This window comes from Labrus bergylta, chromosome 20 (genome assembly GCF_963930695.1).
Source record: "Labrus bergylta chromosome 20, fLabBer1.1, whole genome shotgun sequence".
In the NCBI taxonomy this organism is placed as follows: domain Eukaryota; kingdom Metazoa; phylum Chordata; class Actinopteri; order Labriformes; family Labridae; genus Labrus; species Labrus bergylta.
In genome coordinates, this window is record NC_089214.1 from 12902854 (window position 1) to 12919197 (window position 16344).

General features: G+C 42.0%; 1 protein-coding gene across 3 annotated transcripts in view; it reads left to right on the plus strand.

The window, feature by feature from the left end:
- sema5a (sema domain, seven thrombospondin repeats (type 1 and type 1-like), transmembrane domain (TM) and short cytoplasmic domain, (semaphorin) 5A) overlaps positions 1-16344 on the plus strand; it is a 127373-nt gene that overhangs the window by 94514 nt on the left and 16515 nt on the right. For all 3 annotated transcript variants that reach the window (XR_002278352.3, XR_002278353.3, XM_020645593.3), the window contains exon 16: positions 7511-7736. Coding sequence is in view for 1 of the 3 variants with exons in the window: in XM_020645593.3 (XP_020501249.1) it covers positions 7511-7736 (226 nt within the window). In the remaining 2 variants the exon portion in view is untranslated. The remainder of the gene's footprint in view (positions 1-7510; positions 7737-16344) is intronic.

The following is a 16344-nucleotide window of genomic DNA, read 5'->3' on the forward strand; positions in this document are numbered from 1 at the left end:
GAAGGAGCCTCTCCTGTGGCACAGCAGTGATGCTGTGTTCAACAAGTGCGGTCAAAGACAAAGAAGCAATAACCTTCATTTAAGTTTCCTGTTGTGTAAAAAGACATTAAAAACACAAAGAAGACACAGGGGTATATTGTAGAGTTGATCCAATGAAAATAATTCACCATTCAACACTTTTCATGCAGTTCACGCACCATGTTCAAACCCACACACTGTTGATCAAGGCCGAGGAATTCATTCCAGGTTGATTAGGAAGGAATTATTGTTAAAGAGGAAGACAAAGGTCTTTTGTATTCTATTATTAATGGTGGCTTAGTTGTTTTTTACCTTTAGAAGCAGAAATGAACTGAAAAAAAAACTTCCACAGTTTTTACTTCTACCTCAGGAAACACGGCCCTCATTTGGCTTTCTCAGAGTATCTCCTCTCTACATGTTTGTCTGAATGTGAGTCTCCTTTAAAACCCAAGTAACAAAATCCATCAAATCAATCCCTTCAAAAAAGACAAATAAGGGCTGCTGGTGGATAAAGTACACATGGCTACATTACTGTGGTTGTATCTCACTTGTATCAACACGACACAACAACAAACAATCTGAGAAGAATTTCAAAATTTTTAAGTATTTTTTTTAAGACCTTAATTTAAAGACAGGACAGTGGAAAGAGTCAGAGACTGGGGAGAGAGAGAGTAGCAGACTGGAACCCAGGCCGCCCAATAGAAGACTACAGCCTCTGTACATGCGGGGCACGCACTAACCACTAGGCCATACCTTTTTCAAGTAATTTTGACTTGGAATATTTTAGCAAACTCCCCATGAATCTGTCCTCAAATGCCATCAATGCCAAAATATTACCAATACAATTTCCACTTTTTACTTTCAGGTCGCCAAATACAAAAAGTTCTGTTTACACCAATGGTGCTGAGCTGCCACTCTTCTTATCTCTTCAGTCTAATAACAATCTGATCCTGTAACACTGAATAACTGAATGAAAACAACAGACTGTCTTTAGCTGTCGTAGAGGGGTTACTGATGAAAGATCCCTTTATGTGTAAATAGGTGAAGTTGATCTCTTGCCATTGCAGGATTGTTGGTAACGCTAGTAAGTGCAACACATAAATCAGCCACCATGATTCAACATTGTTTTAAAAAGTGAGATGTCACATGCTGTGCACAATATTGGAAGTATTGACAATGCAATAAGTTGTATTTCTTTGATATGTTTTACAAAATGAAAAACTATAGGAAATTACATCATATACATTTATTGTGTTTTTTAATGTACGTATATATGTGTTTACAATTTAAAATGAACAATCGTCCTTTTTCATATTTTGGACGAGAAATCTATTTTCCTCAAACAAAACAAAAAACCTCTCTCCTAATTTGATCACACTTGGTTCAGCTCTCTGACAGAGAATCTGACACCCACAGATAAATGAGGTGGGACAAGAGGAGAGCGCAGATGGAGCGTCACTTTTGATAAACTTTACAAATAGACTTTTGTCATCAAACATTTGAATTAATCAGTCAATCATTTTTTTTCAAACGAAATCTAGCCAAACACCCATAACAAATGTATACCCAAAACACTTCAACTAATATCTAAAGACATTTAACCAAACGCGCTGGTCTAGATTGTCCTCTTTGTTGTAGAGATTATATTCCAAACGATGTTCACAGTTATGTTAAATCTGCATCTACGACACAGAGACTCTCCTTCCACCTGTAGACTCACACATAAAAAAGCTGAATTTGTATTACCAAAAAGAAACACTCTGCGGCACATCCAGTCAGTAAGCAGCTGGCATAAGTAACCACAGCTTTTTACGAGCGCTGGGACGACATGCCGCTAATAACGGGAGTACTCAAAAGCCGCCTCACGTTACTGAGCTTGTGCCTTGATCATCGCTGACATCGCCTGTGACAGCAGCAGCAGCAGCGTTGCGTGGGCTGCGCTGATTTGATATCAGACAGAATTTGTCTTGTAGATTAGTCATGAAAAAACAAGAAACTAGCTAGTTTCCATTATGCAACAGGCAGCAAACGAGTAGCAGCAGGGTGCGGGTTTGTCTCAGTGGTTGGATTGCGCGTCCCTGTCCCATGTACAGAGGCTATAGCCATAAAGCAGCAGCCTTAATGTGAAGGCCAATTACAGCATTTAAACCTCCACTCTCTCATCCCTGTTTCATGCATGTTTCCACTGTCACACCTCTCAATCAAGGAAAGAAAACCCCCCCAAAAATAGACTTTAAAAAACTAGCAGCATGATTTATTTCAGTCCCGTGATGGCACACCTCCACATGCACAAGTCACAACTGCAGTGAGTCAATGATATATCATGCATTCCTTACATGCACATATTTCCCAAGGTTTTACATTTTTTACAGTGGTTTAAGAAGAGCTAAATGTGTCAGAGAGAAATGTTAAAAGATCCATGCTCTCTCTCTGTGTTAATGGCATTCTGGTATTCTCTTTAGATTCTTAGCAACAGATGAAAAAAGACTTGCTTCCGAGATGTGCAGTCTTCAAGCGGACATCACTCACTGTGGTGTTTCCCACTTTATACAGTAAAGTACATCAAAAAAAAAAACTCTCACATCCGAGGATCAAAAAGGGGTTTCTTCTCAGACGAACTCTCTTTCTAAAAGTTAAGTTAAATATTGGCCACGCAGAGCTGACGATGTGCAGAGCTGCTTAATGACACTGAGAGCTGCTCCATTTACCTGCCAGAAATTCACTTGTGCCGCCAGCCTGTGAAATGAAAGTTAAGTACCCAGTGTAGTGTGGGCAGACTGATGTGGGAACAGGTTTGTGTGTTTTTTGTGTTGCGCGGTGTTGCTTATTGTGCTCATGTTTGTGTGTGTGCGTGTGTGCACTGGTGTGTAGCCGGGAGACCTGCTCTTGGCCGACTTCATTACTAAGTCAGACAGGTGGGGAGGCAGAGGGAGAAGTGGCGGTGGGGGGGGGGCAGTGTTTGACAAAGTGTGTTTCGGTCGGTGCTGCTAATTGAACTGATGTGTCATGGAGGCTTGAGGAACATTAGGGCCTCCGTCTCCGTGGACGCGACCACAATAGATAAAGATGTCAGAGGAGGAGGAGAGGATTAGTCACTCTCACATCTGGACCGTTCGCTTAAATGTCAGGGACCTAGTGTGTATGCTTAGGCTTCCTTTTTGTGCCCCAAAATACACACACTTTCCTCACTTCCTTTCCCCCCCACACACACTCTCACAGCTCTCCCAGCCCAATAAGAAGTATAATGAGTGTAATGATGGTAGGAGGCTGGAGAGGCACGACTCCTTATTATTCACCTCCCACATCTGGCCACACACCACAGAGAGCCTTTTGTACTAACACACACACCCACACACACACACACACACACACACACACACACACACACACACACACACACACAGAAGTAAAGGTATACTCTCTGTTTTCCACCCTCCACTCTACATTCATACATTCTAAAATAAAAAATACAGAGTGAGGCTGAGGGCTCACTCGTCCCGAGCTCTCAGGAACTCACTCTTTTTTGCCCTTCTTCCTCCTCAACTTGTTTCCCCTCCACACCTGAAAAATGAGCAGAAAGGTCTGCGGATGGAGAAGAAATGAGATAGGAGCTGCCTGAATTCAAAAGTCAGCCATGCATAAAGTTATAAGCATGCACGCGCCTCACACTGACACACATTTCATTGCCAGCCTGAAGCCATTTGATACGTCATGCATGCACAAAAACACACTGACCACCACTGCTTCCATACTGACCAGCCAGGCAGCTTGTTTGTGTAAAGATCCTATCAGCTCCCCCCCCCCCCCAACACCACCACCCCTTCCGACCTGGCTATTCTGAGCTTCAGCCAGAACTACATCACCTCACCGCCCGTCTCTGAGCAGCTGCCTATTAAAGGTGTTGCGCAGCATAAAATCGCTGCTCTCCATTTGCCCATAATGCATATCGCTGCTCTCGCCGAGGGGGGAGTGTAGATATGAGTCGAAATCAGCAAACTAATTGAATCCAATATTGTGTTCCACATGCCACTTGTCACAATCGACTGCTTTTCGCCATGTTTTCACTTTCAGTTAATTTCTCCGAAAATTGAGATGCGAGTGTGGCTGAGTGTGCGGGAAGTGTTTCCTAGTTTTTGTGTTTTTTTTCTTCTTTCTTTATTACTTTGCTTTATTAGTTCAACATATCAACTGGAAAGACTTCCATGAAACATTTAAATGGCTAATTTTGATCAGCATCATTAGCCGTAAATGTTGTAAAAGTGAATCAAAGTTTTAATTAAAAAACACAGAACAGCTGCTTCTTTTGTTAGGAGGAACATTTACATGACACACATTTCATATTTGCCTAAGATGATGATCTATTCTCTGCTCTGGCTCTGTGAATGTCACTGAATAGAGGCATTTCATTTGTTGGTGTACTTGTCTGTGTGTTGGGGGTTAAGATTGTTAAAGGTATACCGACACTTATTTCACATCCTCAGTTCAATTTCAAATGCATAATTCAAAAAATGATTACAATTTCTCTCTTAAAGCAGAGGTACTGTTTTTGATATTCTTCTCAATGAAGCTAGAAAATACAATAAACTGGCCACTCTCAAGGTCTGTTATTGGATGCAGTAGTCAGTGGGGCTCATATCATGGACCTGAGGGGATACAGTATGAAAATGGACAGCACCATCATATCATGATATTGCATCACATTCTGTCCATCCACACCACATCTGTTTATCAGTTGACAAAGATCTACCACTTCTCATACGGGTGTTTTTTTCTGAGTGTTTAGGCCACATGTACTTTCACTGTTCCCCTGCAGTTGTGTTTTTTTATTGGAACATTCCAGAATCAGTCATCAAGCAAATGAAAATCCTTAAATTTATTTTTATTTTTTGGCTAAAAGCAACAACCCGACCATCAAGCTCTTAACCACGTCCCACTGATGCTGAATTCATCTCGAGCTGAGTCCTCGTGCATTTCAAAAGGCAATGTTCTAACTAACAGAAATATGACAGCCCACAGAGCAGCAGGATACATTTAACATCCTTCAGTGCACTATCTTTTAAATCATTTGTTTGTCTCTATGTGGTCATCAGACCTTTATTATTGCCCTATCGGCTTCTTTAGATACTCTGTTATTTATCCAATACACCAACACTGCAGTCTCTAAATTCATATTAAACTCCCCTAAAAGAACGACTCCAATAAAAATGAACTTTCAAATGTCTTTTTGGTGAATTGATACCAAATATAACCGATCCTCTAGACAACCACAACAGTGGGGGGGGGGGGAGCTTTGTTGTGACGTGAATATAATCATGATATTTAAGCAGATGAACAAAAGAAGCCTCTTTTTTCCTTCCCAAGTTGTTTCCTTTATATGATTTTAGACTCCTTAAGAGTTGAAATTATTTGTTCTTTGAAAGAAAAAAAAAAGAGGGTGGGGGGGGGGGACTACAAACCCTGTGTCCACTATAAAAATATTTCTCCAAAGTCCCAGTGCAAGGTTTTCTACACAAGGACATCAGTTCTCTCAATAAACCACGGAGCTGTGGGTGTTTGTTCAGTCAATGGGGCATCTTTGTAACACACACTCACTGACCACCTTTCTTTATACTGAGTGTATTTAAGCAGCGGTTGATATGGAAGCCTTTGGAGACCTTGAATGAGGTTTTGCTTTAAACCCAGTAATTATCTCCTTTGCCCCGTACAGCGACACTAATCCTAAGAGAGTACAGGGGGAGGGAAAAAAAAAACGCTTACCAGACAAGCCTCATTAAATATTTACTGTGTTTAGCCACCATCAACAACTCACACACAGCAAACACCCACAGATCGTTCGCCTCTTTGACCCCCCCCCCCCCCCCCCCCCCCCCCCCGACTCATGCGATGTGTTGCTTTTTGGTCACTGCGGGCTGCGGCCAAAGAGACGGTGAGCTGGATGTTTTTCCCACTTCCGTTCTGCTATTGGCTGATCATCTCGGATTGTGGGCTGGCCCTGTGATGCGGGATGATGTTAAATATTAATGTCTGGAGATGATTACTGCGCTAGATGGAGAGAGGCAGCAAGTGCAGTGGAGGTGACACCCTCATTTATCACGGGGCCTCTAACAGAATCTAAATCCTCCCTGTGTTTTTAACCTTGGTACCCCTGGGAGGAGCGACAGAGGGAGGGGGAGAGAGAGGGAGGGAGGGGGGAGAGGAGGAGACAGAAGCAAAGGTGTATCGGGGGAGACGGAGAGAGATGAAGCAGAGGGGAAAAGAAACAAGAGGAGGGAGAAAGCGAGCTGACGGGAAACAAGTTACGAGCAGTGTGTGAAGAAGAGGGCTAAAGAAATATAAAGATGGATAGATGGGTAAGGCAGGAACAGAAGAGGAGGGAAGCTGCTGAAAAATAGACCTGCATACTGTATAATGAACCATGCTCCTCTCCTCAGCTGACCTGTCAGCCGATCGCATGTGACAGGCTGACGGATGTGCAGAAAGGAACTCTTATCTTATTTTGTCAAGGTCTGGCAGTCACTCAAGGCCCATTCAGCATAAATAAACAAGCGTGAGGAAAATGGCAGCCATCTCAGCCTCTCTGCTTGCTGTGTCATTTTCTCCAGACGTAACACTTCCCCCACCTCTTTATTTATTTAACTCTGCATAAAAGAAGGTCTGGACTGCCTATTACCTTCCTATTATCTCCCTGAATCGTACCTTCAGATATAGCCGAGCAGAAGACGCACATCTTTTTTCCCTCTCTCTCTCGAGCTAGTGCAAATAGATGTCGGCTGAGAGAACGGCGCCAAAATATATACTCGTAGCACTTCTGAATGAGCCTCACATATCATACTGTTGGAGCTCAAGTGCTGTGTTCTTCATTTTTACTGCCTGGTTCTCAGAGCCGGATGCAGATGGGAGAAAGAGTTTCCTTGTTGTTAACTTGTTTGCCTCTTTCTTTGTTAACGTCTCTTTCAGCCTTCTGTCCTTTCCCCTTGGTTATCAATTAAACTTGATCAATGGCCTCTCCTGCCTGGCTTGTTTGCCTCTTGCCATGTTCAGAAAGTGGCCTAATGGGAATGTATCTTTGGGTCAGTGAGTGCAGGCTGTTTCTGGCCAGACAGAAAGCCTCGGCTTGGTTGATTTTGTGAGGGGATTTTTTTTTAGTGGGGAGTGAGAGGTGCTAGATTTGGCAACTTTCAGTCAAGTCAATCAACCAAGAGGCTTTTAAGGATGAGTGACGATGAAAGCTTAGAAAAGGCTGTTTATTTCCTCGTAACATAAGCTGTTTAATTTCATATTAGTCACTGCCGAGGATTTCTAAAGCCATTGTCCTGCTCATTTTTATGCTTTGGAAATACATTTCTGACTGAGCTTGTCATGTTTAATTATTTCTTTAATGATTTGTGATGATCTCCTCCTATGCTATTCGGGGGGGGAAAAAATGAACAGGCTTGAAATGAAACAACACTAAATGCTGCTTTTTTTTCCCCCCCTGTCTCTGTGATTGCAGGAGTATCAGCCGTGCAACACCCTGCCATGTCCCGACATGAAGAAGACCACGCCCTGGACTCCCTGGACGCCCGTCAACATCTCGGACAACGGCGGCCACTACGAGCAGCGTTTCCGCTACACTTGCAAAGCTCGGATCCCAGATCCCAGCCTGCTAGAGGTGGGCAGGCAGAGGATCGAGATGCGCTACTGCTCCAGCGATGGCTCCACCGGGTGCTCCACTGACGGTGAGTGTAGCGGGAAAAAAAAGAGACAGATGGTGTCTTTCCAGCTATCTCGGCCTCTGGATGTCTCTGAGTTATCTCGCTCCAACTGGCTTCCTGCATCTCTGCAGGCCTCTTATTTGCCTCCTTGCCTCAGGCCATTCCTTCTTCTCTCTGTCTGTTGTTTATTAGATCTTTCTTTGAAACTTTTCCTCCCCTGTCCTGCAAAAGTTGAGTATCTCAATCAGCTCTCATTGCTTGTCCTCTTCGACCTTTATCAGCGCATCAAAGCTTCAGACGTTTTAATGAACTTCCAATCCACAAATCCGATCAGCGGTATACAACTAAAGCTCTCCCACGCTTTCTCAAACACACACACACACGATAACTGAAATTATAGTCTCGCAAAGAAGCACTCTTTATCCTTCGTCCCAGCTAGCACATTCTCAGTCAGCTGCTCCTCTGGTGAATTAAACGCAGTAAATGTTTGTACAAACAGGCTGCTAATTGACAAGTTGTTTATGTTGTCAAGTGGAAGCATCCATATTAGAGGGGAGACAGGCCGGGTGGCACCCCACCGCAGCAAACATGCAGCGGTTCAAGTTTGTTTATGGTGCTACTCTATGCCTCAGAGGGAAACGCTATTTTTTTTATTTTTTTTTTAGAGCTTTGGAGTTAGCGCCTTTCTAAGCTGATGCGGCGGCGGCCTCCCATCCCTTTGAGTTCATCTGTGTCTCTGGGTGGTCTCCTGCTAAAACACTCACATGCTGCACGCTGCGGTAATCACCAGGGTTAGCTCTAATGTACTCCATCAGTGGGGTTTTCTCTCTTTTGATCCCTCTCTTCCTCCTCATTCTTGATTATTAATCTCTGTCTCACCCTCTGGTGCCGTCGCTGGTACAAGTTGTTCTCTCCCCGCTTTGAAGCAGACGCTTAAATGTTCCTGAAGGGTTTGAAACGAGCGCTGGCAGGAAGAGAGGAAACCTGAGTGCAGACGCAAAGCCTTAAGAAGAGTGACAGGCACCAATTCAAAACATTAGCGAACAAAGACTTGAGCTTTAATAGGTCTGGGTTTTTTTTTTCTGATTAGTAGGAGGAAGTAACAGACACTGTGTGTTTCATTAGAGGCTGTCAGACATCTGATTAGCTTCAGTGTTAATTATACCGATTGTCAAGCGACGATTGTGGGTTCAGCAGTCTTTTAGCCAATGAGCGATTCTAAATTGTAGGATATAGGATATATGTTACCTCTGGTGATATGTCAACTACTATACATGTGTCAGATCTCTCAAACATCCAGTGTACAAACATAGAAACTGTTTTCACAGATCTGCCTGCAGGAACATTGGAAACACTGTTCATTCAGCTTGTGAAGGTGAAAATGAGGTGCAGAGCTTCAGGTTACTTTCAGACCCATTTGTTGTTGTTGTTGTTGTTTCTGGTAAGTGTGATTATCATTTCTCTGCTAATTAAGACAGACTTTATTTAACACAATGTGCCAAAGCTTATTAACAGCAGTGATGAGTCGTGACGCTTCTTGTTCTGTACTGGCTTCTTAACCAGTTGTTAAAAATCCTTGCAGGCAGTAACGTATGGATGAGCTACATTGTATTTATTCAGAAGGCTTTAAGGACTTGTGAATAAAACTTTTATATGAAATTGAAAAAAAAACATTTTTACTTTTAGTAAATGTTCAGTGAATCAGATTTCTTCTCAGCATCCAAACTGGCTCATTTGAAGATGAGCTGTTTTTAATACAGAAGTGGAAAAAGTCAAAAACTCCTTCTTTAGGACAACCGGCTCATTCCAGTTGAGGAGTAAAGCCTGTGAAGAGTAAAAAACACACTTATGGTGATGTCCGTGGCCTCTGTTTGCTACTCTCCACTTGTACCGAGTTGATTCTTCATCTCCAGACTTCCATATGATTCACTTCTTGAGGGAGTGTCAAAAAAGATGATGGACTCCAGCGAACCACTTCTTCATTTCAAACATTATCAAACAAGCCATCCATCTGGAGAGCACTGATGTGTGTCTTTGTGGGTGTGGGTTCGTGTGGGTGCTGCAGCTAGACATGGGTTTTTGGCTAGTTTTTGCTGGTGGGTGGATGTGTGGAGTTTCTGTTTGTGTGTGTGTGTGTGTGTGTGTGTGTGTGTGACTTCTCTCCAATATGTCCTCCTCCCACAATCCACCTCCAGTAAATGTAGTGTGCTGCCTGAGCCACTAGGACAGCTTTTACTTTGCTGAAATATAGAGACCATAGTTGGAGAATTACAGTGAACACTGGTACTGCTTATTGATGTCCATTATACGGTGCAAAGGAAACAGAGGCACCACAGGGATGATGAGCACCCAAAAGGTATGATGTGTCACCAGATACACATTTACGATTAACATCAGACTGCTGACTTTCCGTTTGAGCTTTACATACAGGTCTGTTACAGACAGTTCTTTTATATTTGATATCAAGCTTCCTCACACGAGGCTGACCTTGTTATGATAACCAAGTCACAATTAAAACCTTTAAAGTTAGTGTGTTTAAAAGTTTAAAAGAGTGTGGTGTACAGCACCAAGCCCTGTGTATTTAAATGTTCCCTTGAAGGTATCGTGTAGAGTTTATTTATGCAAACAAAAACATGTTTCTTTCCTTTTTCAAACTGAATATTTATACCAAATTCGTTTAGCATTAAGGAGACTTTAAGAGTAAATTTAAACTCTCCTTACGGCCAAAACAGTCCTTCTTCTTGCTCTGTTTTTTATCTGAACTTTCAAAGAATATTTAGTTTGTTTTTTTCTTCTGTCACACCGATGCTGCTTCCCCATCCATTCAACAAAATGCCTCATTGTCTGAGATCTCCTTCGTCTCCCCACCGCTCAGGCAGAATGTCAGTGTGTTTTGTAGCTCGGGGCTTCACAGCTATCAGATGAAGCTGACATTTGACGGGTTTTGGATTGTATTCAGGGCCTGTTATTGACACACACCTGGAAGTCTCGTCTGTGACACACAGATATGGAGAATAAATCTCACCCTATCAATAGAGAGAATCAATCATTGTTCCAGGTATATGGGAGCGACTTTCCCCAGCGTCCCCTCTGCATTTCCTTCTCGTTAAGATCTCTATCTGTCTTTATTACACAAGATAAATGATGAATAGTTGATTTAACCAAGCATTCACAACGAGCTTTTATAGAACATACTGACTTGTTTCATGTCAGTGATCATAGCTTAATGATAGCAATGTGTTAATTACTTTAGATCTGCCGTGATTTAAGGACCCCTCTTGTCATGTACGCCCAGCGATTAGTCTAATAGCGTTTGTAGTCGTTTTTCCTTTTTATCCCATTTCTCATGCCTGAATGCAAATCCAAACATTTCATCATCTGCATAATTGCCTGTATAGACATTTACTTTACATTTCATGAAGGGAAATCCTACAGGCAATTTATAAAACGTGGCAAGGGATTTATTTTTATTCAATAATACAGTAAATCTTCATGAGAAAGAGTCATTATTATTACAGATGGATTAACACAAGGCTGCCTTTATTTCATATTTTACACACTAATTACTACCTCAGTAGAATTTAAGTTGTAATTGATTCAAATTATCTGACGCCCACATTACATTGGCAAACACAAGTGTTCAGTTATTGGTGATAGTGCTATCTCTCCCAGATTTTAACAGCTGTATTTAAGAATGTGATGATACATTTTTTTTCCCCCAATCTTTTTTTTAATTAGGATTCATTTAATTAAAACCCTGCATCCGCTACTACTTCTTTTTTTCTTTGCAGCTTACTGTCAGATAAAGGGGGAAACAGGCAGCATCATCAACATTAGATCTTAATTGAAGGCATAAAGATAATAAGCAGAGATGTTTTTTGTTGCAAGTTATTTACTTTGTTACAATATAAGAGGATCAGGAATAAGACGTGAACGACAATCCAACATGATCTCGAGTAACATCGACTGGGGTTGCTGGAGTATAAACTTCCCACAATTCAAAGAGCGAGACAAAGGTACTGACTTTATCCCAAACCTCGCTTATGACACCACCCAGAGTATGCATCCATACACTGAGGATGTGCTAGTCATGACCGCCTAGTAACAGACAAACAAATGACGTCAGCTAAATAAACCAACTTGTACTACTTTTACTAAACTGTAACCTGATTATAACTTACTACTGTGCTCCTTGGATTTTGAAGTAGCCCCTTTCACACATGAACTCCTGACATCTTATAGATCATGTTTTATATTTTTTGTAATCACCTTTGACACATGCACCTCACAGCACGTCTGATACTCTTCCCAACTGAAAATACTCTGGTTGGTTAAGGTGAGGGGAAGGAGGAGGAGTCTTATACTGTATCTAATATACCACTACAACACGTCAAAGTAAGTTTCCGCAATACAAACACAATACTGGAAACCCTAAAACAGTCGGCTGAGGTGAGCAATGAAGAGTATGATGCAGAGAAACCGAGGTCGACTTGATCATCATAATCACCCAACAACATGTTGTGATCACACATTCAGCCCACCTGGACAGTGTGAGGATCTTTCAGGAGAGCAGTGCATGTGTGAAAGGCGCTAATAACAACTGTGTGTGATAAGCTAGTAGCTGAACATACTTACAATGGCAGCTCACATTGGATGATATAAAAACACTCTACAATCCATTACTTACACTTGTGCTTGTGTTTTTTTTTTTGGAAAGACTAAAAGAAACTTGAACTTCTAAACTCTTAAACTAACATATATCCCTCTTACTGCAGGCCCATGCACACATTTTAGCCTGTTGACAAATGCCTGACAGGCCTTGTATTTATGCTTTTGGTTGCTAAGCTCTGACTGGACACTTGCTGTTCAGTGGATAGGTTTCGAGAACAGTCCATTCCCAGCATACTGCCAGAACTCACCAGCTGTTTCCAGGACTAAAAGAAGCTACCTGTCTGTTATTAGTCAACCTCTAACTGAAAAACTTCTTCGTTATTAGTCACTCTTTCTGCTGCCATAGGCCAGCCCGGCGCACAACAACTAAAAATGATGATCTCTGTGGAGCCATATCTCTCAGAAATAGATACCCTGCCTGTTTTAATCGATATCTTCACATAAAAGGAATGAGTTTGAAGTTCAGTCATGCAGGTTTATGATGCAGCAGCAGTTATATGAAGCTTAAAAGCGCTTTAAATTCAGGCATTCATCACAGTTTTTTCCTAATGCATCCAACAAAGACAGAGCAGATAAAGAAAGCACAGGGAAGATGAAAGACATTTCTGTAGAAGGTTGTGAGTTTGTAATTTTGTCAGCTTGTGCGGATGAGTGATGGCTTCATTTTTTTTTTTCCCGGGGAGAAACGGTGGTGTTTCAGCAGCCTGATATGTTTCTCTTCAGCTGATCAGATATCCAGGCCAGGGCCTTCTCATGGGCGACAGATTAGTTTCTCCTGCGCGGGTGTCATGAGAAGACACTGAGTAGAAACAGGACAGAGCTGAGGGACGCCTCTGACGGATGACAACCCGTCCAGTATCCTTATTGTCTCTCTGTTTTTTCTGTCCAGCTCTCCCTCCCTACAGTCAGTTTTCTGTCGACAACTCGCTGTTTATCAAGAGAGAAACAAGACTAGCTGAGCCATGAAGTGAACACATGGTTATGTCAAGTTACAACAGCTCAACATTTTGGGGCCAACTTAAATCTTGCAGGCATAACTGTCCAGTTTTGTTCCCTAACTTTTGATCTAAGACAGCTGCTTCATACAAGATACAAGATAAGATGAGATCAGCTGGAAATGTTTGGTATTCATGGAGATGGAGATAAGTGATTTCAATCTATCACTTTTATGCATTTTAATAAAGTAATGTGGGAAATCAAAGCAGGTTGCCTAATAAATAGTCCAAAAGACAAATTTAAATAATTCCAATGCTAAAAAGAAATAATCGTGTTTAAGCCCTGAACAACCATGAGTTAAAGTTGGTGTGTGTGATCATGTGGGTTCATCTGATAAACAAAGATGTACACATTAGTCATTTATGCAAGGAGTGTTAAAGTTGCCTCCCTCCATGCGTCCTTTGTCTATTCCCATTATGGGTGTGCAGCCAATCTCAGCTGTGAATGGGGGAGAGGCGGGGTACACCCCGGTGAGGTCACCAGCCAATGACAGGGCTGAGGTTTGCGTCGTGTTATTGCTGCATCTCTCTCAGTGCGGCTTCTCTTATTAAACTGTTGATTCTCCCTCTCTCTCCGTCTGTTATGCTCCACATTAGTACCAACCCCTGCCCTCTCACAGAATACTGTCCCGCCAAGTTCATCACCTTGTTGCAATTATCCCCTAACACCAAATTTGCAGAGTGCCATTGTAGTGCCAATGCCTGCCTGTTTCACATTTCTCTCCAATATGGCTCTCGTATAGTGGCACAGATTGGGACGACGTCAAGTCAACGATTTAGAAAACCAGCGTGGGCGAGAAAAAGAACACAACTGCCAGTCAGAAAGAAATAAAGATCTACTTTGTTGGCACAGAGCCTGTCTTGGCTCAACGTGCCTGCATGAAATAAAGAGCTCTTAAAAACATCATAATAGAAGTTTGGACAACCCATTTGAATAAGGTCCAAACAGCAAGCAAATCAACACAACTAAGAATAAATAGAAAAGTAGAAAAGACTTTGCTTGTTTTTCTATTCTTTTATACTGGTTACCTTTCCGCTTTTTATTTTTACCCAATCAGACTCAATTTTACAATGTTGCAACACAGACTGTAGAGCAGCCCTGTAGTACTTCAAATTACCAGGGAGAAGGAAGTGGCTGCTTTTTGATGGAAGCAAGTTTTCTTAGGTGGAGAAAAATCAATTCCATTTCTACTTTTTGTTGGCAATTCCAGCTTGTTGGAGTCGGCACATTCTTTTGAAAGCACCTACAATTACGACAAACACGCGCTTGAAGCTGACTGATGCAGCCAGCATTACCAGCTGGTATCCTGTGTTACCTGTGATTGTTCTGGCGAGAGGGATAAATGGAGAGAAACTGGTCTTGAGTTTGGTCTCTAGATGTTTGCTTTCTGTGAACACTTAACAGAAAAGCCGACAAAGAGCTGTGTAGGAGCTCCTGTTTTAATGCACCACCGAGTTCAACTACTGCCAATCCACCATGAGGAACCTTGCAATTAAAAAACTCATTCTGTTACAGATTTTGGTTAGATAATTTGATATTATCACCATTGCTATGCATATCTAAACCAAATAAACATCATATCACATCGATAGCTTTTAATCACAGAAACCATCAAGTTTTTAGTTTTCTTCTCAGAGTTGTGTTCTGGCTGCAGCAGGGACATTTAACAGCCTTTTCTCTGTGGTGGGTTCAAGGACAAATTGTCTGTCAGAATCAGAAATTCAAGCTTAGACTAAATCAAACATATGAACAATAAGAAAATAAAGACTTTAGAGAACAATGACATCAGTTTGAGTTGTTCATGTTTTTTGCCTTTGACTGTCGCTGAAATTGAGCAGTCAGATTTTGGCAGTGATGGAAAAAGAGTGTGATTTAAAGTTAATGGTCTAGAAATGCAGCCATAAACTTGAGTTTAACCTACTGAAAAGCCCTCTTTACATTCAGCCATGCATCACAAAGCAAACAAAATGGCTCAAGAAAGTCATAGGTCTAAAAAAAACAAAAACAAAATGCCGAAACTAAACAGTGTGAAGGTGTAAAGAAAGTTTGGCTTTAAATCCTTTTTTTGAGGTCAGACCCAAAAGCCCCCTCTTTAAAGTAAGCCATGAAACACATTTTTACATCATACATAGATCTCAGGAGGACTGATCAGGGAGGGTTGTCACACTAAACAGAGGACCCTCGATTTATGGTTTTAGATGCAACGACACTTGCAAAAAGAGTACATACATTTAAAAAGGTAAACATGGAGTAAAGGGACACACATTCGAAGAAATTGGTTCCTCTAGTCTACAGGATAGCTGTTCTGATAGAGAAATAGATGAGGGAGGTAGGAGGGAGGAGAAGTAAACGTGCTGCTGTGAATCTAGGACAGTCAGGAAAAAACACTCTCTCTCTCTCTGAGTGTGGTCCGGTGTTACTCTGATGTCGATAAGACTTTGTGTACGCATGAAAGTGCTTCAAATTGGAGATTTCTATCTCTTCGTCTTCATTCACAGTGGCCAACAAGTGCCGGCTCGGCAAGGGCTTTAACGACTCACGTTAACAGAAATGTGCAGCACATTCAGAAACAACACGGATCAAGAAGCGCAGGCAAGGGGAGCGCTGGTGGCGCAATGGTTAGGGCGCGCGTCCCATGTATTGAGACTCTCGTCTCGAGCAGTAGGCCCCAGGTTCACTTCCACCCGTGGCCCCTTTCCGCATGTCATTCCCCACTCTCTGTCCCTGGTTTCCGACTCTATCTGTCCTCTCTCTGCATTAAAAAGGCACGAGAAGAAGCACAGGCAAAAGCCCAAGACAAATGCAAACGCTAAAATGTGCTGCAAAAGCAACAAAAGTGTGGCGAAAAGCCAAAAGAAATGTATCAATATTTAAGGTGCTGAAAGTCCTTAAATGAGCCAAAGTCAAAAACACATATTTAGAAAACAACTGCAAATACACAAACACTGCAAATACAGTCTTCAAC